Source organism: Heterocephalus glaber, unplaced genomic scaffold, assembly GCF_053883595.1.
Source record: "Heterocephalus glaber isolate CG9 unplaced genomic scaffold, H.glaber_assembly_v1.0 deba00001608, whole genome shotgun sequence".
In the NCBI taxonomy this organism is placed as follows: Eukaryota; Metazoa; Chordata; class Mammalia; order Rodentia; family Bathyergidae; genus Heterocephalus; species Heterocephalus glaber.
In genome coordinates, this window is record NW_028258379.1 from 32,865,580 (window position 1) to 32,887,288 (window position 21,709).

The 21,709-nt window shown below is 37.6% G+C and overlaps 1 protein-coding gene across 4 annotated transcripts in view; it reads left to right on the top strand.

Moving 5' to 3' along the window:
- Window positions 1-21,709, top strand: part of Trip11 (thyroid hormone receptor interactor 11) — an 80,575-nt gene that overhangs the window by 50,336 nt on the left and 8,530 nt on the right. For all 4 annotated transcript variants that reach the window (XM_087195507.1, XM_004837014.4, XM_087195508.1 and 1 more), the window contains one exon: window positions 3,792-3,891. In XM_087195507.1, the coding sequence (XP_087051633.1) occupies window positions 3,792-3,891 (100 nt within the window). The remainder of the gene's footprint in view (window positions 1-3,791; window positions 3,892-21,709) is intronic.

The window sequence follows — 21,709 nt, forward strand, 5'->3', positions numbered from 1 at the left end:
CATTGTCTAGCAGCTGCTGGATTGTTTTCTTGTGGTACCTTACTATTTTAAAGAAATTTTCCTTTTCCTGGTCACTAATTGCAATCTTAATTTCCATGTCTGAAATTCTGTCCTCACATTGGCTCATTCTGCTGTGTAAACTTTCAGTGAAGTTTTTAATCTCCTTGAAATGTGTTTGCATCTGTTTTATGGATTCCATTTGTTTCCTATGTTGGGATTCCATCATGTTCCTCAGCTCCTCTATTTTTTTATCTGTGTCTGCTCTAGATTTCTTAATCATGTCTTGCACTATGGGCACAATCTCTGTTTTTATCTTAGAAATTATTTCTGATTTCATTTTTTCCAAATCCTCTTTTGTCGCCAGTTCAGGGAATCCAGGTGGTTGAGTATCAGATTGTTCCATCTCATTTCCCTTTGGGGTTGCCTTAGGTGATCTGGAAGTCTGGTTTTGAGACTTATTTATGTGTCTTCTCTTTTCAACAGATGCAGCCTGCTATGCCTTTTTTGAGGCAACATTTTGCTCATCCAGTGGTCTTCAATTCTTAGCCAGCCAACAAGCAACCTTTTCTCTGCTGCTCACCAGTGTACCAATTCCTGGGTTCACAATGGTTGCCTTCTGGGTTCCTGAGCTGACCTGTTGTCTGGGTGGGCTTCTGGCTGGGGCCTGTGCACAGTTGGGATGGTATCTAGACATTTCTCTGTCTACTGCCTGCCTCCCTATGTAGCTGTTGTCCAGAAAGGCCTTTGGCTGGGAGTAGTGCACCCCAGACCCTGGTGTCTGAGCAGGCTTCTGGCTAGGGTCTCCACACACTTACTGATGGTATGGGGCAGGCCTCTGGCTGATGCTTGTGCACCTGTGCAGCTCTTTTCTGGCCTGCCCTTTGGCTTGGGCTTGTGTGCCCAAGCCACTGGTGTCTGGGAAGTGCCCTGGCTGTGATCTGCCTGTAGCCACACAGCTCTGGTCCACACTGCTGCTCGCTGGAATCTGTGCGCACTTACCACTCTTATGCACTCTTCCACATCTCATCTCCATCCTACCACTTCATGTATAAACCAATATTTTACTGCCCATTGTATTAATGTCATTTTATATATCTTTTGTACAAACAGTATGGTTATATACTTCCTTGTTTGTATCTCCTCATACACACATATAAGAATTTCTTTCAAGTGTGTACTTTGATTGCTGAGTTATCATGAACATGTGTGGACAGCTTTTTACATTTTTGCCAAACTGATGGGTGGGACGTGTTTTAGTGTGATTTTTTTGTGCTGCTGTTATAGAGAACCAAACACCAGGAGATTTGTAATGGAGAGAAATGTATGGGTTAATGCCTCTGTGTGCTGGAAAGCCCAAGCTTGAGGGACCAATGTCTTGCTGCAGCATCCTGTGGTAGGAAGGCAAAGGGAGGGCCAGAGAGAAAGAACAAGATGTGGCTGAACTTGTCCCTTTATAAAGCAACCTTCTGCAGTAATGGCACTAATCCATTCATGAGGGCAGTGACCTCATGACCCTACCCCCAAACACTACCACTTTGGGGGACAAATTTAACCACAGGAGGACTCCCTTCTTGTAGTTGTAATTTGCATTTCCCTGGTTACTCATCAGAGCACACATCTTTTGTTTAGTGACCATGTATGCTTCTCAGTTCATTAATGCACTTACAGAGAAGATAAATGTATCCAAAACTTTCAGTTGGTTCCAGTGGTCCCTGAGTGTCTTTTCTGGCAAATTTTTAAGGTGACTTAAAGTTTATTTTTGTTTTTTAATAATAAATTTAGTTTTCTGGATTTGGAATAATATATTTTCATTTAAATTTTTTGCCTTTAGTCCCTCTGTGTATCAGAAAGGTTTTAGTCCCTAGGACCAGAGTCAGTAGGGTGTGTGTGTGTGTGTGTGTGTGTGTGTGTGTGTGTGTATGCATATATGTGGATGCACACATATGTGCTTTATTTAAAGGAACTGGCCACATAGTGGCAGAGGCTGCTAAGCCAGTCTGAAGTTTGTAAGGCTTGCAATCAAGGCTCAAATTCATAGGCCAGAGCTGCTGTCCACAGACACTGAGGAAAGTCACAAGCAGGATGGATCTTCAGGGGCATGGGTAGAAGCTGCTGTCCATAGAAGGATTTTTTTTTTTTTTTGTCTTTTTTTGGAAAACATAAGCCCTGCTTTGAGGAATTGCTAACTGGTTCAGGCCCCATGAATTCTCCAGGATAATATGTCTTTCTTGAACCTAAGTGATTAAGGACATTGAATACATGTGGAGAGACACCTTGGAAGCAGTATATAGATTATGTTTGAGTGAATATCTGAGGCCTGTAGTCTATTAAAGATAACTCATCAAAAAAGCTGTCTCTCTGGGGCCCAGGATTTAGCTCAGCGGTTTTGCCACCTGCTTTGCAAGCACAAGGACCTGAGTTCGATCCCTGGTACCAAAAAAACAAAAAAAGCTATCTCTCTGAAAACTTTTCTGGAAATTACATGGATGAATTCTCCAGAGAAGCAGCACAAAATTGTGACAAATGTAAGAGTAAGGAGACACTTGCCAATAGAACTATAAACCAAATAAAATATTGACTAGATCAGTGAAACAGAAGGAGAATACAGAAAATAGGGCCCAAGATATATTTAAAAATTTAAAACTAAACCCTAAACTAAACTAGTTTTAATTTAATGAGGAAGAAAACAGTTTATCTCATAAATGTTATTGCCAAGCTATCCATATAGAAGAAAGTAAAATTGGACTCCATCTTACACCATATACCAAAATATCCACCTATATTAAAGCAGTGATTTTCAACTGGGAGTGGTATTAAATATCTAGGTAAATTTTTTATTTTTGCAGTGACTGTGTGGTTCTTCTAAAACTTACGGGGCTAGGAATTGTCAAATGTACTCCCACTGAACAACATTACATTAAAGATTGAAATATAAAAAAAAAGGGCTGGGGATTTAGCTCAGTGGTTTCGCCACCTGCTGCACAAGTGCAAGGACCCAAGTTCGATTCCCAGTACCAAAAAAAAAAAAAAAAGAAAGAAAAAGAAAAAACAAAATCTCCTGTAATGAAATCTAGAAGACTACATGTATAGTCTTCGGACATGGAAGATCCTAACCAAAACTAGACTCAAGAGGGTGAAAGAGCAAACTAGTACATGTTTGTGTACAATTTTAAAATGTTTAAATAGTAAAAGCTAATATAATCAGTAGACAAATGGCCGATCTCATGAAGAGTATTTTCATAGCACAGGTGACAAAAGTATAAGGGACTTACAAATTGACACAGGAGACAGCTTAGAAAAAACACATAGGCAATGTATGCAAAGAGATTTTCACACAAGAATAGATCCAACTATCCTATATGCAGGACAGAAATGTTCAAATGATAGTTGTGGAAATAAAAATTAATGTAATAAAGTCATAATGAATATTACTTTATGTGTGTTTGACTTGCAAAAAGTGAAAAGAGCAAGAATATTTGTTGCTCTGATTCTTGAGGACTTTTTAGTTTTATATGTTCTTGTTACTTTTTCTTTTACTTCTGCCACCATGTTGTCTTCTAGTAAAATCTTCTCTTTTTAGTTTCTCTAAAAAAGGCAATGTTACATTGTGAAAGAGTATGGGATATATCTTTGATATCTTTGAGATTTATTTAGTTTCATGAACTTGTTGAAAGTCACAAATGTGCAGTTTCATCAGCCAAGATGGAAAGGATGATTCTAATATGTCTGCCAGCTGTATGGTTTATGGAACAGTTTTACACACTGCTCTTTAAAATACATTTTCCCCTCAGGAACATTTGAATGAAGCAAATGCTGCTCTGGATTCAGCATCAAGACTTACAGAACAGTTGGATCTAAAGGAAGAAAAGATTGAAGAACTTAAAAAACAAAGTAGGTTTTTCCCTTTTCCTTTGTTCTCCCTGGCAGTGCCCTTGTTGAATCAGGTGTACTCTTCTGCCATGCTTTGGCACAGCTGAGTGAAACCATTGGTGTGTGGCTTCCATTTCCATCTTTTATAACAGATTTGCTTCATTTTTTGTCTTGTGAAACCAGAGTTATTACGGTGGCCCTGGCTGTCCACGTAGTTTTCCTGGATGTTGAGAAAAATGCTGTTTTGTTCCTTGTTACTCTTGATAATGAACGAAGTCAACTTGACTGATCCAGTTTTTATGGTTATGGCTTCTCCTTGATCAGTTCATATGCATCCTACCTGAGGCTGTCTTATTTATTATAGAGGGCAATATTCTCAAGTAAAAAGGAATAACTTTTTGTGAAATGAAGTGTCTGCATAGGGCCAGGGATTTAGTTCAGTGACTCTGCTGCTGTCTCAAAAGCGCAAGGGCCTGAGTTCGATCCCTGGTACCAAAAAAAAAAAGTGTCTGCATATAGCTAGGTTTTAAAAAATTTTTGTTTAAATTTTCATTCTTTATTCTTTGTATCAATATGTTAAGAAATTAAAATTTTCCTAATACTGGTTTATAGATAATATTTAAAAGTGACACCAAAAAAAGTGCACGTTCTCAAAGTAATATTGAGTAATCTCTTTAAATGCAATTTTAATTCTTATTTTAAATAAAGGAAATACTAAATACGATAAGCTACATACACACAAAACCTGTATATCCTGAACTATTAAAAGAGTTTTTAGCCATATATGTTTTTATTCAAGTACACATTTCCATAATAAGTACTTACAGATACATTGATAGAAAACTACTCCACATGCTTATCTTGCCATGAGCCTTTTAAGCATCACTATTCCTACTACTGAAAGCACTTATTTTTAGAAGCTTTAATCTGATCTGGGAAAATGAGTTCTCCTAAAACTTAGCCTGGCTACCTGGTTTTTTCCTAAGTAGGTTTTTATGATTGTAAATGGGGCTTTACATGCAAACTCTGATCATGTTTTTCTTTCTGCCTTTCTTTCTTTGATGCTAGTAATATATCCCATAGGCCCTATCCATTCCCTAAGATGAGCTCTGTGTTTCAGATTGTCAGTGAGACAGGGAGTTCATGGGGCTCTTTTGAATCTAACAGCTGACAATGGTGGCATAACCACTTAATCTCTGATTTAAGATGACCCGAAGTTGAAGCCATTCCAGGGCTGCATTTAGTAGGTAATGATTCAAGGTGACTGGAAAGGTGATAATGGAACCTAGCAATTCATCAACTTTAAGTGTCCATGTTGGCACAGCAATAACAAGGCATATAATTAAGGAATTAGAAACACATTCTACCCAACATAAAATGGAATTTAGAAATAGGCAAAAAGAGGAAGTGAAACAGCAGAGATACTGTCAAACCAAGAAGAATGACGTGGACCCTAAGGAGGCAAGTAGGTAAGAGCCATTGAGCGTGGATGCTAAAGGAGAAGGTTAGCTCACCTAAGTGCAGAAGACAGGAAATGGGAGATTTTTAGGATTACACATAATAGTAGTTATAGGCACAAGGTAGTTGTCCTCAAAATAACTTATTCTAAGGTACATTACTGGGCAACTGAAAGTCCTTTATAAGAATTGACCAGCCTAGGAACTCTAAATCTAGGGAGGGCCTGGAAATGAGCAGCAAAGAAGCAAGATACAATCAGTATCTATTACGGATACTCAATGTAAAAGACTGTATTGTATTATTTAGTCTCATTTTATTTTATTTTATTTTTTTTTGAATGTGTATTCTTTTATTTCCTTCAGACTCTACTGAAATGTTTTTTTTAATTAAATTCTTTTATTGGTACATTTTAGGTATACAACACAATTACATTTCTCATTGGGAATTGTACCTTTACATAATGCATCTTGGTTCTTATTTTTTCCCCATTCCTAGCCCTCCCTTCACGCCCTCCACCCTTCCCTATTTACAAAGACTTTATTTCCATTTTTTCCATTTCTCATCATTTTTCCTTTCCCTTCTTTCCTTTCCCCTGCCCCTCCCACTACCCCTACTCCTTTGGACCTTTTCTTCCTATTTTGCATTATCGATTATTCATTCTAATCATTGGTACATTTTAGCTATACAATATAATGACATTCATCATTGGAAATTTGCACCTTTACATAGTCTCTCTTGGTTCTTATTTTTCACCCTTGCCCAGCCCTCCCTTCAACCCCTGCAGCCCTCCCTATTTACAAAGATTTTGTTCCTATTTTTCCATTTTCTCGTATTAATCCCATTCCCTTCTATCCTTTCCCCTAGCCCTCCCACTTCCTTCCCCTTTGCCCCTTTTCTTCCTATTTCACATTACCTATTATACATTTAGTCCTTATTTACACTTTCAGTTTCTCACACCAGAGAAACTATTCGGTATTTATTCATGTGTGTCCTATTTATTTCACTTAAGAGTATCGCCTCAATGTGCATCCACTTAGCTATAAATGTCTCTAATTTCTCATTTTTTATGGCTGAGTAGTACTCCATTTTATTAAAAAAACCCACATTTTCTTTATCCAGTCTCCAGTTGATGGGCATTTGGGCTGTTTCCAAGTTTTAGCTATTACAAACTGTGCTGCTATGAACATGGGCACACATATATCACTGTGGTATGATTCTTTTAATTCTTTGGGGAAGATACCCAGCAGGGGAATAGCGGGGTCAAATGGGACTTCCAGTCATAGTTCTTTGAGGTATCTCCATACTGATTTCCACAGTGCTTGCACCAGTCTACACTCCCACCAGCAGTGGAGCAGTGTTCCTCTTTCCCCACAGCCCCGCCAGCATTTGTTATTGGTTGATTTCATGATAGCAGCCATTCTTTCTGGAGTGAAGTGGAATCTTAGCGTTGTTTTCATTTGCATCTCTCAAATGACCAGTGATGTTGAACATTTTTTCATGTATTTATTTGCTATTTCTACTTCTTTGTCTGAGAAATGTCTGTTCATTTCAGATGCCCATTTTTGGATTGGGTCTTTAAATTTGAGAGGTCTGATCTTTTTAAGTTCTTTATAGATTGGAGATAGTAGACCTTTGTCTGAGGAAGAGCAGTTGAAGATTTTGTCCCACATTGTGGGTTGTCTCTTCACAGTGCTGGTGGTTTCTCTTGCTGTGCAGAAGCCTTTTAATAAGAAGAAATCCCACTTGTTGATTGTTTGTGCTAGTTCACGGGCAACCGAGGTTTTGTTCATAAAATCTTTTCCTACACCAATGTCTTCAAGGGTTCTACCTAACCTCTGTTCCAACTGGTTCAGAGTTTCTATTTTAATATTTAGATCTTTAATCCATTTTGATTTTAGTTTAGTGCATGGTGAGAGATACAGGTCTAGTTTTAATCTTTGGCAAGTTGAAGCCCAATTTTTCCAGCACCATTTATTAAAGAGACTACCTTTCCTCCAGTGAGGCTGTTTGGCTCCTTTATCGAAGATGAGATGGCTGAGTGTGTCTGGCGTTGTTTCTGCATCTTCTAATCTGTTCCACTGGTCCTCAAGCCTGTTTCTTTGCCAGTACAATGCTGTTTTTATCACAGTAGCTTTGTAGTATAGTTGGAGGTTGGGGATTGTGATACCCCCTGCCATGTCTCTGTTACCTAGAATTGCTTTTGCTATTCTGGGTCTCTTCTTGTTCCAAATGAATTTTTGGATTGTTTTCTCAAGGTCTATGAAGTATGCTGCTGGGATCTCAATTGGAATTGCATTAAATCTATATAGCAGTTTTGAAAGTATGGCCATTTCCACTATATTAATCCTTCCTACCCAGGAGCAGGGGATGTCTGTCCATTTTCTGATATCATCTTCAATCTCTCTTTTCAGAGTGCCATAGTTTTCAGAGAAGAAGTCTTTGATTTCTTTCGTTAGGATGATTCCTAGGTATTTCAGGTTTTTGGATGCTATTGTGAAAGGAATTATTTGCCCTATTTCTCTCTCAGTGAGTCTGTCATTGGTGTAGAGGAAAGCTATTGATTTTTGTGTGTTGACCTTATAACCAGCTACTTGACTGAATTTGGTTATTAAGTCTAGAAGACTTTTGGTGGAGTTCTTGGGGTCTTCTATATAGAGTATCATGTCATCTGCAAATAATGACAATTTGACTTCTTCATTACCTATCTTTATTCCTTTTATTTCTTTCTTTTGTCTAATTGCTGTGGCTAATGTTTCCAGAACTATATGGAACAAGAGTGGTGATAGTGAACATCCTTGTCTTGTTCCTGATTTTAGTGTGAAGGATTTCAGTTTTTGACCATTTAGTATGATATTGGCTGTTGGTTTTTCATAGATGGCTTCTATCAGTTTGAGGTAGAGACCATCTATTCCAATTTTTTGTAGGGTTTTTATCATAAATGCATGTTGGATTTTGTCAAATGCTTTTTCTGCATCTATGGAGATGATCATATGGTTTTTGTCCTTGGCTCTATTGATATAGTGTATTACATTGATTGATTTGCATATATTGAACCATCCCTGCATCCCTGAGATGAATCCCACTTGATCAGGGTGTATGATCTTCTTGATGATCTTCTGCATTCTATTTGCCAGTATCTTATTAAGGATTTTTGCATCTATGTTCATTGGCAAGATTGGCCTATAGTTCTCTTTATCAGTTGGGTCTTTCTCTGCTTTGGGGATCAAGGTGATGCTTGCTTCCAGGAATGAATTTGGGAGTATTGCTTCCCTGTCAGTTTCATTGAAGAGTTTAAACAGTAGTGGCAGCAGTTCTTCTCTAAATGTCTTGTAGAATTCAGCAGTGCAGCCATCAGGGCCTGGGCTTTTCTTAGTTGATAAGTTTTTAATTACATTTTCAATTTCATTGGTTGATATTGGGTTGTTCAGAATTTTTAGGTCTTCTTGGTTCAACTTTGGTAATTCATACTTATCTAGGAATCTGTCCATTTCTTCTGTGTTGTCCATCTTATTGGCGTGTAGGTATTGATGATCCTCTGGATTTCTGCTGGATCTGTTGTAATTTCACCCTTTTCATTCCTAATTGCATGGATTTGGGCCTTTTCTTTCCTTTTTCTGACAAGGTTGGCTAAAGGTTTGTCAATTTTGTTGATTCCTTCAAAGAACCAACTCTTGGCTTCATTGATTTTTTTGTATCGTTCTCTTAGTCTCCATTTCATTGATTTCTCCTCTGATCTTTATAATTTCCTCCCTTGTATGAGATTTGGGGTTGTCCTGCTTATCTTTTTCTAGAAGCTTGAGGTTCAGTATCAGGTTGTTTAATTGGGGTCGTTCTGTTTTCCTAATATGCGTATTCACTGCTATGAATTTCCCTCTTAAGCCTGCTTTCATTGTGTCCCATAGATTCCGATATGTTGTACTGTCATTGTCGTTTAATTGAAGGAACTGTCTGATTTCTTCTTTAATTTTCTCTGTGACCCATTGGTTATTCAGAAGTGTGTTGTTCAATTTCCATGTGTTTATGAAATATTTTGAGTTTCTTTTGCTATGGATCTCCAATTTCATTGCACTATGTTCTGATAATATACAGGGGATAACTTCAATTCCTTTGCACTTACTTAAACATGTTCTATGTGTGAGTATGTGGTCTATTTTGGAGAAAGACCCATGTGCAGCTGAGAAGAATGTGTATTCTGATTTTGTGGTGTGGAAGACTCTGTAAACATCTGTTAAGTTCATTTGTTCAAGAGCTAGATTGAGTCCTAGTATTTTGTTTTTATTTTTTGTATAATTGATCTATTTGTATCAATGAGGTGTTGAGATCCCCCACTACAATTGTGTTAGAGCTTATTTCATTTTACATGTCTGTTAGTATTTGTTTTATATAGTTGGGCACACTAGTGTTTAGTGCATATATATTTATGATTGTCATATCTTCCTGTTGGATTGTTCCCTTTACAAGATGTAGTGTCCTTCTTTGTCTCTCTTAATCAGTGTTGGTTTGAAATCCACTTGATCTGCAAAGAGGATAGCTACTCCTGCTTTTTTTCACGTTCCTGTCACATGGAGTATTGTTTTCCACCCATTAACTTTCAGTCTATGAGTTTCCTTTTGAATTAAGTGTGTTTCTTGTATGCAGCATATTGTTGGATTTTGCTTCTTGACCCATTCTGCCAGTCTCTTTCTTTTGATTGGTGAATTGAGACCATTAACATTGATGGTTATAACTGAAACGTATTGACTTGTCATTTCCATGACTTTTTCTTTTCTTTGAGTTCTCCCCCTTTACATTTAATTTCTTGTCATGCTAGTTGGATTCATTCTGTTTTGCTTCCTGGGGTTGTGATCCTCAATGTCTGTTCCTAGGATATTGTGTAAAATTCTTTGGAGTGCTGGTTTGGTATTCATGAAGTTCCTAAGGTGCTCTTTGTCATGAAAATATCTTATTTCTCCATCCATTTTGAAAGATAGTTTTGCAGGGTACATCACTCTGGGTTGGAGGCTGTTTTCTTTTAGGGCTTGGAATACATCACTCCAAGCTCTTCTTGCCTTAATGGTTTGTGTTGAGAAGTCTGCTGTAATTCTGATGGGCTTTCCTTTGTATGTGATTTGTTTCTTTTCTCTGACTGCTTGTAGAACTTTGTTCTTCTGTTGTGTTTCTGGAATCTTAACAATTATATGCCTATGTGTAGATTTTTTTTTGATCAAGGCTATTTGGAGTCCTATATGTCTCACTTATCTGTATGTCAAGCTCTTTTCCCCTGCTTGGGAAGTTTTTGGCCATTATTTCTGTGAAGAGATTTTTTTATGTCATCTGCACTCTCTCCTGTTTCTTCATTGAGCCCAATCAGTCTTATGTTATTCTTCTTTGCATCATCTAGCAGCTGCTGGATTGATTTCTCATGTTCCCTTCTAATTTTGAAGCAATTTTTCTTTTCCTGGTCACTAATTGCAATCTTATCTTCTATATCTGAAATTCTGTCCTCACATTGGCTCATTCTGCTGTGTAGACTTTCAATGGAGTTTTTCATGTCCTAAAAATCTATTTGCATCTGTTTTATGGATTCCATTTGTTTCTTATGTTGGGATTCCATCATGTTCCTGAGCTCCTCTCTAGATTTATTAATCATGTCTTGCACTAGGGGCACAATTTCTCCTGTTATCTGAGAAATTATTTCTGATTTCATTTTTTCCAGATCCCCTTTTGTTGCCAGTTCAGTAGGTCCAGGTGGTTGAGTATCAGATTGTTCCATCTCATTTCCCTTTGGGGTTGCTGTAGGTGATCTGGAAGTCTGGTTTTGAGACTTATTTACGTGTTTTCTCATTTCAACTGGGTCGGGGGGCTGTTAGCGCCTGCACGGATTACCTCCTCTTAGCTGGGAGAGGTGGGACAGGGGCCGGGAGCAGTGGTAGGGATGGTGACCCAAAAGCCCTTTCCTGTGGGCTGGGAGCAGCGGGAGGGATGGTGGCCGGGAAGCCCCTTCCTCTGGACCAGGAGCAGTGGGACAGCGGCTCAGAAGCCCCTACCTCTGGGCCGGGAGCAGCGGGACTCAGTACCTTGGTCTGGTGGTCTGGTGTACTCTGCGTCTTTGTAGTGTGGAACCAGGTGGCTGCCTGTCTGCAGCGGGGTGATTTGGCGTCTTCCACGTGACTCGGGACCTTGGGAGAGCGTGCACAGACCTGACTGTCTGGAGCGGGCTCATTTGGCGTGTTCCACTTGACTGGGGACCTCGGTAGGGCGTGGGCAGACCTGCCTGCCTGCAGCGGGGTCAGAGATTTCTGCCTGTCTGCAGTGGGCTGATTCGGCATCTTCTGCACGACTCAGGACCTCGGTAGGGCGTGCACAGACCTGCCTGTCTGCAGCGAGCTGATTCGGTGTGTTCTAGTCTCATTTTATTTACCATTCAAAAAACATCCCCAAAGTGGTATTAGTTCCATTTTTTTATAGGTTGAAGAAACTGAGGCTTGTAGTCTTATCTCTTTACCCATGACCAAAGCTCATGATTTTTCCACATTACTGTATTCTTGTCAGAAAATGATTATTCTGGATATTTCCATCTCATTTGAAGATGTGTTAGTATCCACTGCTTTGTGCCTCACTGTTGAAATGGCTGCCTTTACCAAGAGCCAGTATTTAATGAGAAAACAATCTGGTTAGATCAAGGCCGGTGCAACTACAGCATTATTTGGAAGACACAGGGCAACCCAGAAGGAACACACTGAGCACCTAAAGGGTTTGCTGAAGACTTCATATCTTAGGGTTGGGTTACACTGTAGTGTAAAGAGCTGTGAATTGATTCACTGGTCTCTTATAACTCAGTGCTGTATGTTATGCTACTGTAATTTTCTCTCTCTGTCTACTAGAGATTGAACTCAGGGCCTTCACATTGAGCTACATCTTGAGCCCTTCATATTTTATTTATTCTTTTGTTGAGACAAGGTCACACTAAGTTACTAAGTTACACAGGCCTGACTCAAACTTGTGATCCTCCTGCCTTAGCCTCCCCGAGTACTGGGTTTATAGGCATGTACTGCTGTGCCCAGCTTTTCTGTAACATCTTAAGGCCACATTCCCTTCTAGATATATACCTGAGCCATTCCCTATAGCTGATGGTAGGAATAAAAGATTCTATGACTTATTGTAGTTCTTGCAATATTTATTTAGTACTTGTTCAAGTTCCCATTTAAACTCCCAGTAGTAGGATATTTTCAGGTTTTCTACATTATATCTGATAACATTTAGGTGGTCTAAATTCCTTTCATGTAAAAAGTGGTATTTATCATCAATGTATAGGAACTTTGCACTTCTTTTGTTGGGTTAATATTACTACAGAAAAAGCTCGGCCTCATTAGGGCTGTGGTATTTGAAAAGGCAGGCAAGGGGCCAGTGTTGCAAAGACAGGAAGGGAGTAAACTTGGTTCTATTACGTCTTTAAATTATTCTTGCCCTTTACAGCTTTTCCCAACAATCTGTTTTCTTACATTACTTAAGTCCTTAATACTGTTTTACGTCTCTAAACACAAATGTGATTTTATTTTCTCAAGGGTCTATGCCTGATAATATAAAAAACCCTTTTATTAGCTTCTCATTTCAAAAAGGATCATTATATATTTTCTTTCATAAATCATTCAGGACTTTAAATGTTGATTGATGCTGTAGTACTGTACTTTATTTTTAACACAAATCTTGACCAGACAAAGTTTTTGCCAGGAGAAACAATTTTGAAAAAGACAGAGTGGTTTTTGTTGCAAGAAATGTACATGGAAACTTGAATTATAGAGGCAAAATATTGTTTTATTTCTAAGCATCTGTAGGGTAATGATTAGATGATATGCAGTTTCAACATTTAAGCAATACAAGGAAACTCATTTTAAAAACTGATGTTTTATTCAAATCTTGATTATATCATTGTTCCCAAAGATGTGATGATTCGGTCTGATCAAACATGAAAAGAGAGCTGGTGTCTGTGACACCAATATTAAAACAGTAGAGCCTAATAGTTTCAGTCCCTCTTAGAGTATGTAATTATTAAGGCTGTGTGTGTAGCTGTGTTTATGAGTCAAGAGTCCTTGCAGGCTTTGTATGAAAACTATGCAAATAGATGCCTTGTCAGGCAGTGTAAATACTTAATGAGAACCAACTGCTTGACTTCACCATTAAGCGCTGTGTGGAAATCTAGGTAGAATCCCTTCTCAGAGAGAGTTGCTAAGGAAGTGACGTGTAGCATAGATAGACTATAAGTTGGTAGTTTAAGACAGTGGCACCCACGAGTCAGTGGTCACAACTCAGTGCATATGTAGTTCTCTAGAGACCCAGTCAGGCAGCTTCATGTGGCACTTCATGGAGGAAGGGAATTTGAAGAGAGCCACAAGCAAGATTTCACTTTGAAAGTGTAAGAATTATTTAAAACTGCAAGAATAAAATATTTAAAACTAACTTATACACTCCTCCCCCAACTCTTCCCACCTCCAAGTAACAATGAAAAGAAACTCAAGATTATATAGGTACAATATTTTAATAGATAATGGCTGGTAAGAGAATTACTGTCATTTTTCCTTTTAGAAATTATTCTTTAAGCATTTTACTGGGAATTGTTATTTTTCAACATAGTTCCAAAGAGATTTCACATGGCATGCTATATTTTATTGTTTCTTTAATACACTAGTTTATGAAGCAAATAAGACATTGTCTTCCATTAAGTATTTTGAAGTTGATCAGACATCAGAATTCCCATGGAATTGTCATTGATGAGAAAATACACACATATATAAACCTAGACTGTTAAATGATGGTTATTTTCCTTTTTTGCTTCTTTTTTTCTGCTGTTATTTTTGAGATAAATTCCTGCTGAACTGAAAATGATTAGGTAAATTGAAATAGAAAATACAAGATTGTTCTTGTTTTGGAACTATTATTCAAAAGTGGTGAATTTTATGGTATACAAAGAATAGTTTTTATAAGCAATAGAAATAAAATTCTAGCTTTGTTAAAATCTTTTAATGTATCTACTAGTTCACACCTGTATCTTCAAGGGCTCTATAACTTATCTTTTTTAAAAGAAATTTTACTGACTGCTTTTAAAAGTTTTATATGAATTGAGAATGGAAAATTTCCTTAGAATATTTTCTAAAAGAAAATCTGGAAGATACAAAATGAGTCTCAGTAAAACTTACTGTAATATGCAGAATAAGAACATGTTTTAAAACTACAAATATAGAAGAAATTAAAAATGTTTTTCATGGAACTACTGTTACAAATGACATGAGACACTGTGTGAGAAAAAACTTTATTCCTGTCCAGGTGTGAACAGAGACTAAAATCGGGGGCAGATTTCAGCAGTTAGCTGGGAAGGAAATTAGGTTTATGTAGGTATTGAACAGGCTAAGGAATCTGGAGTGAAATATTTATGATAGAGGGTCCAAGGATGGTTAGTGCAGGTGTGCATACAATACTGAACTCTTTGGCACAGGGGAGATTGTATATTCCATCTTAAATTTTCTTTATGACCATCCATTTTGTTTACTGAGAGTAGTAGGGACCTTTTTAGTAGTTCCTTGATTGTTGGGGGCTGGATGTTTGCTTAGAGGCCAGGCATGACAACTACCTTCATGGTGTTAGATGGTAGAATTTTCATTTTATTTATTTTATTTTTTGTTGTTGTTGTTTTCTAAATTGCCGTAAGTGATTTAAAGTTATTTGTGATTATTTAAACATCTGGATTTAATATACAATGCCAAAAAAATTTGTGTTAAGAAAAAAAGTATGTATCAATTAGATAAATAATCTCTTTCCAACTCAGTGGTCACAGTTTTTTGGGTTTTTTTTGTAGCGAGATTGAACTCAGACCTTGTGCTTTTAAGACAGGCAGCGGCACCACTGAGCTAAATCCCCAGCCCTCAGTGGTCACATTTTAAAATATGTTTGTGTAACATTATCTAAACTGAGCTATGCTTTAGAAATCGGAGTTTTTAAAAATGAGTTCCTCTAAGTTTAAACAAAAGTAAATTGTGTACTGATGAGAATGTTTTCAGTTAATGTTTTGTGTGTTTTCCTTCCTTAATAGTTGAGTAAATTCATAACATAATTCATTTATTCTTCTCATTCTCTCCAGCAATTCTTCCTTCCCAGCCACAAGCAATCATTCTTTCATTAATCATCAAATATTCATTGTTTGTCTGCTTTTTAGCAAGCAATACAGTCAACATTGGAGATACAAAGACAGAGATTTGTAACTTAATTTACTAAAATTATTTATCTCAGAATCTGCTCCCTGCTTTGTGAATTTTTTCAGAAGATGTCTTTATCATTCACAGGTTTTGGTGTTGTTTTTTGAGATGGAGTCTCACTATGTTGTTTAGGCTGGGCTTCTAATCCTGGGCTCAATTGCCCCTCCTTCCTCAGCTTCCACTGAGTACCTGAGACTATAGGTATAGGCAATCATCCCCTGCTCTTTTTTTTTTTTTTGTACAGGGGATTGAACTCAGGACCTTGCACTTGCGCTTGAGCTTTCGAGGCAGGCGGCGGCACCACTGAGCTACATCCCCAGCCCTTTTTTTTTCTTTTTTAAAAAAATGGGGCCAGGGATTTGGCTCAGTGGTGCTGCACCTGACTGGCAAGTGCAAGGTCCTGAGTTCAATGCCTGATACCCCCCCCCAAAAAAATTCTCAAAAATGAGACAGTATTGTGTTACTGCTCCATTATGTTCTAATAAAGCTTTGTATTATACAAGGACATTGTGAGCCACATGTAATTTTCAGGGTTTTTTGTGGCCACATTAAAACAGTAAAAAGATACAGATGAAATGGCAGTAATTTTAATAATATAGTCTATATAACTCAGTATACCCAAATTGATACTTTGACATGTAATAAGTTTAAAATTATTAGTTGTAGAGGAAAGTAAGTAGGAGAAGGAGGAAGGAGCCAGGGAAGTTGGAGAAAGGGAGATGGAGCTAGGTGGGAAAGTTCAACCTTTGTTTCTCTGCTCCTTTTCTATGTCTTTGGGGAAGAAAGGAGGTGAATAGAGGTGAAGAACTTGCAGTATTTACTCTGGCTCCTACTTTAGCTTCTGAGTGGGAAGTGAAATCAAAACGGTGACAAGAGATTAACTTTCTTATTTCTTGTTCTTCCTCTGAATAGTCACTAGTTCTGTTCAAATTCAGAACTAGTCATATACATATGCACATGAAGAATCTAAAATGAAATACCTTTGCTCAGACTTTAGTACGTCTTGCTCATATGTGTCTTCCGTTCTCCCCTGATCTGTTATGTTCAAGTTAAATACTTTACTGGAAAGACAGGAAAGGAAAAGTTTACAGTAGATTTTCTAAACACAAACCTTGCTCTTATCTCTATTTTGGTGAAGTTAGGCTATAATATGAGTGATATTTTATAATTTGGAATTTTTCAGTTTAGAAAAACCACAAATCATTATAGGCCATTAAGCTAAATATTTTATATTTGCATTTATTATTTTTTAAAATTAATTTTATCGGTACATTTTAGGTATACAATATAATGACATTCATCTTTGGAAATTTTCACCTTTACATAATCTCTCTCAGTTCTTATTTTTTCCACATTCCCCTGCCCTCCTTTCAACCCCTCCATCCCTCCCTATTTACAAAGACTTTGTTTCCATTTTTTCATTTTCTCATATTAATTCCATCCCCTTCTTTCCTTTCCCCTACCCCTCCCACTTCCCCTTCCCATTTGCACCTTTTCTCCCTATTTCATATTATCTGTTATACCTTTTAGTCCTTATTTACACTTTCAGTTTCTCACACTAGAGAAACTATTCAGTATTTACACATGTGGGTCCTATTTCTTTCACTTAAAAGTATCATCTCAATGTGCATCCATTTAGCTATAAATGTCTCTAATTTATCATTTTTTATGGCTGAGTAGTACTCCATTTTATTTAAAAAAACACATTTTCTTTATCCAGTCTCCAGTTAAACCTGTGTCTTTTTTTTTTTTTTTGGTGCTAGGGATCGAACTCAGGACCTTGCACTTGCGTGGCAGGTGCCAGAACCACTGAGCTAAATCCCCAGCCCATATCCAGTCTCCAGTTGATGGGGATTTGGGCTGCTTCTAAGTTTTAGATATTACAAATTGTGCTGCTGTGAACATGGGTGCACGTATATCACTGTGGTATGATTCTTTTAATTCTTTGGGGAAGATACCCAGCAGGGGAATAGCTGAGTCCAATGGGACTTCCAGTCCTAGTTCTTTGAGGTATCTCCATACTGATTTCCACAGTGCCTGCACCAGTCTGCACTCCCACCAGCAGTTGGAGCAGGGTTCCTCTTTCCCCACAGCCCCGCCAGCATTTGTTATTGGTTGATTTCATGATAGCAGCCATTCTTTCTGGAGTGAGGTGGAATCTCAGTATTGTTTTCATTTGCATCTCTCCAGTGACCAGTGATGTTGAACATTTTTTCATATGTTTATTTGTTATTTCTAGTTCTTTGTGTGAGAAATGTCTGTTCATTTCAGATGCCCACTTTTGGGTTGGATCTTTAAATTTGGGAGGTCTGATTTTTTTTAAGTTCTTTATAGATTCTAGATAGTAGACCTTTGCCTGAGGAACTGCTGATGAAAATTTCTTCCCACATTGTGCATTGTCTCTTCACACTGTTGGTGGATTGGTGGTTTCTCTTGCTGTGCAGAAGCTTTTTGACCTTTTTTTTTTTTTGGTACCAGGGATCGAACTCGGGGCCTTGTGCTTGCGAGGCTGGCGGTGGCACCACTGAGCTAAATCCCCAGCCCTCAGAAGCTTTTTAATAAAATGAGTTCCCACTTGTTGATTGTTTGTGCTAGTTCACTGGCAACTGAGGTTTTGTTCATAAAATCTTTTGCTACATGATTGTCTTCAGTTCTACCTAATTTCTGTTCCAGCTGGTTCAACATTTCTGTTTTAATATTCAGATCTTTAATCCATTTCAATTTTATTTTAGTGCATGGTGAGAGATATAGGTCTAGTTTTAATCTTTGGCAAGTCAAAGCTCTATTTTTCCAGCACCATTTATTAAAGAGGGTATCTTTCCTCCAGTGAGGGTATTTGATTCCATTGTTGAAGATGAGGTGGCTGAGTGTGCCTGGAGTTGTTTCTGAATCTTCTAATCTGTTCCACTGGTCCTCAGGTCTGTTTCTTTGCCAGTACCATGCTGTTTTTTATCACAATGGCTTTATAGTATAGTTTCAAGTTACGGGTTGTGATACCCCCCACCATGTCTTTATTGCCTAGAATTGCTTTTGCTATTCTAAGTCTCTTCTTGTTCCAAATGAATTTTTGGATTGTTTTCCCACGGTCCAGGAAGTATGCTGCTGGAATTTCAATTAGATTGCATTGAATCTGTATAGCAGTTTTGGAAGTATGGCCATTTGCACTCTGTTGATTCTTCCTACCTAGGAGCAAGGGATGTTTTTCCATTTTCTGATATTGTCTTCAATCTCTCTTTTCAGAGTGCTATACTTTTCAGAGAAGGGGTCTTTGATTTCTTTTGTTAGGTTGATTCCTAGGTATTTCAGTTTCTTGGATGGTATTGTGAAAGGAAGTATTTGCCCTATTTCTCTCTCAGTGAGTCTGTTGTTCATGTAGAAGAAAGCTATTGATTTCTGTGTGTTGACCTTGTATCAAGCTACTCTACTGAATTTGGTTATTAAGTCTAGAAGACTTTTGGTGGAGTTCTTGGAGTCTTCTATATAGAGTATCATGTCATCTGCAAATAATGACAATTAGACTTCTTCATTTCCAATCTTTATTCCTTTTATTTCTTTCTCTTGTCTAATTGCTGTGGCTAATGTTTCCAAGACTATATTGAACAGGAGTGGTGATAGTGGATATCCTTGTCTTGATCCTGATTTTAGTGTGAAGGATTTCAGGTTTTGACGATTTAGTATGATACTGGCCATTGGTTTTTCATAGATGGCTTTTATCAGAATGAAGTAGAGACCACCTATTCCAATTTTTTGTAGGATTTTTATCATAAATCTGTGTTGGATTTTGTCAAGTGGTTTTTCTGCATCTATGGAGATGATCATATGGTTTTTGTCCTTGGCTGTATTGATATAGTGTATTACATTTATTGATTTGCATATGTTGAACCATCCCTGCATCCCTGGGATGAATCCCACTTGGTCTGTATGATCTTGATGATCTTCTGCATTCTATTTGCCAGTATCTTATTAAGGATTTTTTGCTTCTGTGTTCATTAGTGAGATTGGCCTATAGTTCTCTTTTTCAGTTGGGTCTTTCTCTGCTTTGGGGATCAAGGTGATGCTTGCTTCCAGGAATGAATTAGGGAGTATTGCCTGCCTTTCAATTTCATTGAAGATTTTAAACAGTAGTGGCAGTAGATTCTCTCTAAATGTCTTGTAGAATTCAGCAGTGAAGCCATCAGGACCTGGGGTTTCTTAGTTGGTAAGTTTTAATTATGTTTTCAATTTCAATGATTGTTATTTGGTCATTTAGAATTTTTAGGTCTTCTTGGTTCAACTTTGGTAATTCATACATATCTAGGAATCTGTCCATTTCTTCTGTGTTTTCCTTCTTAACTGTATATCCTTTTATTGGTGCATTTTAGGTATATAATATAATGGCATTCATCATTGGAAATTTGCACCTTTACATAATCTCTCTTGGTTCTTCTAAAATGATGCAGTAATGATTTTTGTGGTTTTGGTTTTGTTTTGTTTTGTCTTTTTGGTACTGGGGATTGAACTTGGGTCCTTGTGCTTGCAAGGCAGGCAGCAAAACCACTGAGCTTGTGTTTTTCTTCTTATTGGCATATAGGTTCTCAAAGTACGTATTGATGATCTTCTGCATTCCTCCTGGGTCCGTTGTAATTTCACTCTTTTCATTCCTAATTGCGTGGATTTGGGCCTTTTCTTTCCTTTTTCTGATAAGGTGGCCTAAGGTCTTCTAATTTTGTTTATTCTTTCAAAGAACCAACTCTTGGCTTCATTGATGTATTGTGTCATTCTCTTAGCCTCCATTGAATTGATTTTTGCTGTAATCGTTATAATTTCCTCCCTTCTATGAGCTTTGGGTTTGTGCTGCTCTTCCTTTTCTAGAATCTTGAGGTTTACCATTAGGTTGTTTAATCAGGCTCACTCTGTTTTCCAAATATGAGTATTCACTGCTGTGAATTTTCCTCGTAAGACAGCTTTCATTGTGACCCATCGATTCCGATATGTTTTATTGTCATTGTCATTTAATTGTAGGAACTCTCTGATTTCTTCTTTAATTTCCTCTGTGACCCATTGTTTATTGAGAAGTGTGTTGTTCAATTTCCATGTGTTTATGAAATTCTTGTGGTTTCTTTTTCTTTTGATCTCCAATTTCATCACACTATGGTCTGATAATATACAGGGGGTAACTTCAATTCCTTTGCACTTACTTAAACATGTTCTATGAGTGAGTATGTGGTCTATTTTGGAGAATGACCCATGTGCAGCTGAAAAGAATGTGTATTCTGATTTTGTGGGATGGAATACTCTGTAAACATGTGTTCATTTGTTCAAGAGTTCGATTGAGTCATAGCATTTTGTTGTCTATTTTTTGTCTGGTTGTTCTGTCTATTTGTGACAGTGGGGTATTGAGTTTCCCCACCACAATTGTATTAGTGCTTATTTCATTTTTCATGTCTGCTAGTATTTGTTTTATATAGTTGGGCTCACTAGTGTATGGTGCATATATATTTATGATTGTCATCTCTTCCTGTTGGATTGTTTACTTTACAAGATGTAGTGTCCTTCTTTGTCTCTCTTAATCAGTGTTGGTTTGAAATCCACTTGGTCTGCAAAGAGGATAGCTACTCCTGCTTTTTTTCGGGTTCCTGTCATATAGAATATTGTTTTCCACCCTTTAACTTTCAGTCTATGAGTTTCCTTTTGAATTAAGTGTGTTTTTTGTATGCAGCATATTGTTGGGTCTTGCTTCTTGACCCATTCTGCCAGTCTATTTCTTTTGATTGGTGAATTGAGACCATTAACATTGATGGTTATAACTGATAGGTATTGACTTCTCATTGTCATGACTTTTTGTTTTTGTTGAATTCTCCCTGTTTGTGTTTAATTTCCTGTTGTGCCCAATGAATTCATTCTGCTGGGCGTCCTGGGGTTGTGATCCTCATTGTCTTTTCCTAGGATATTGTCTAAAAGTTTTTGGAGTGCTGATTTGGTATTCATGAAGTTCCTAAGGTGCTCTTTGTCATGAAAGTATCTTATTTCTCCAACACTGTTGAAAGATAGTTTTGCAGGGTACATCAACCTGGGTTGGAGGTTGTTTTCTCTTAGGGCTTGAAATACATCACTCCAAGCTCTTCTTGCCTTGAGAGTTTGTGCTGAGAAGTCTGCTGTGATCCTGATGGGCTTTC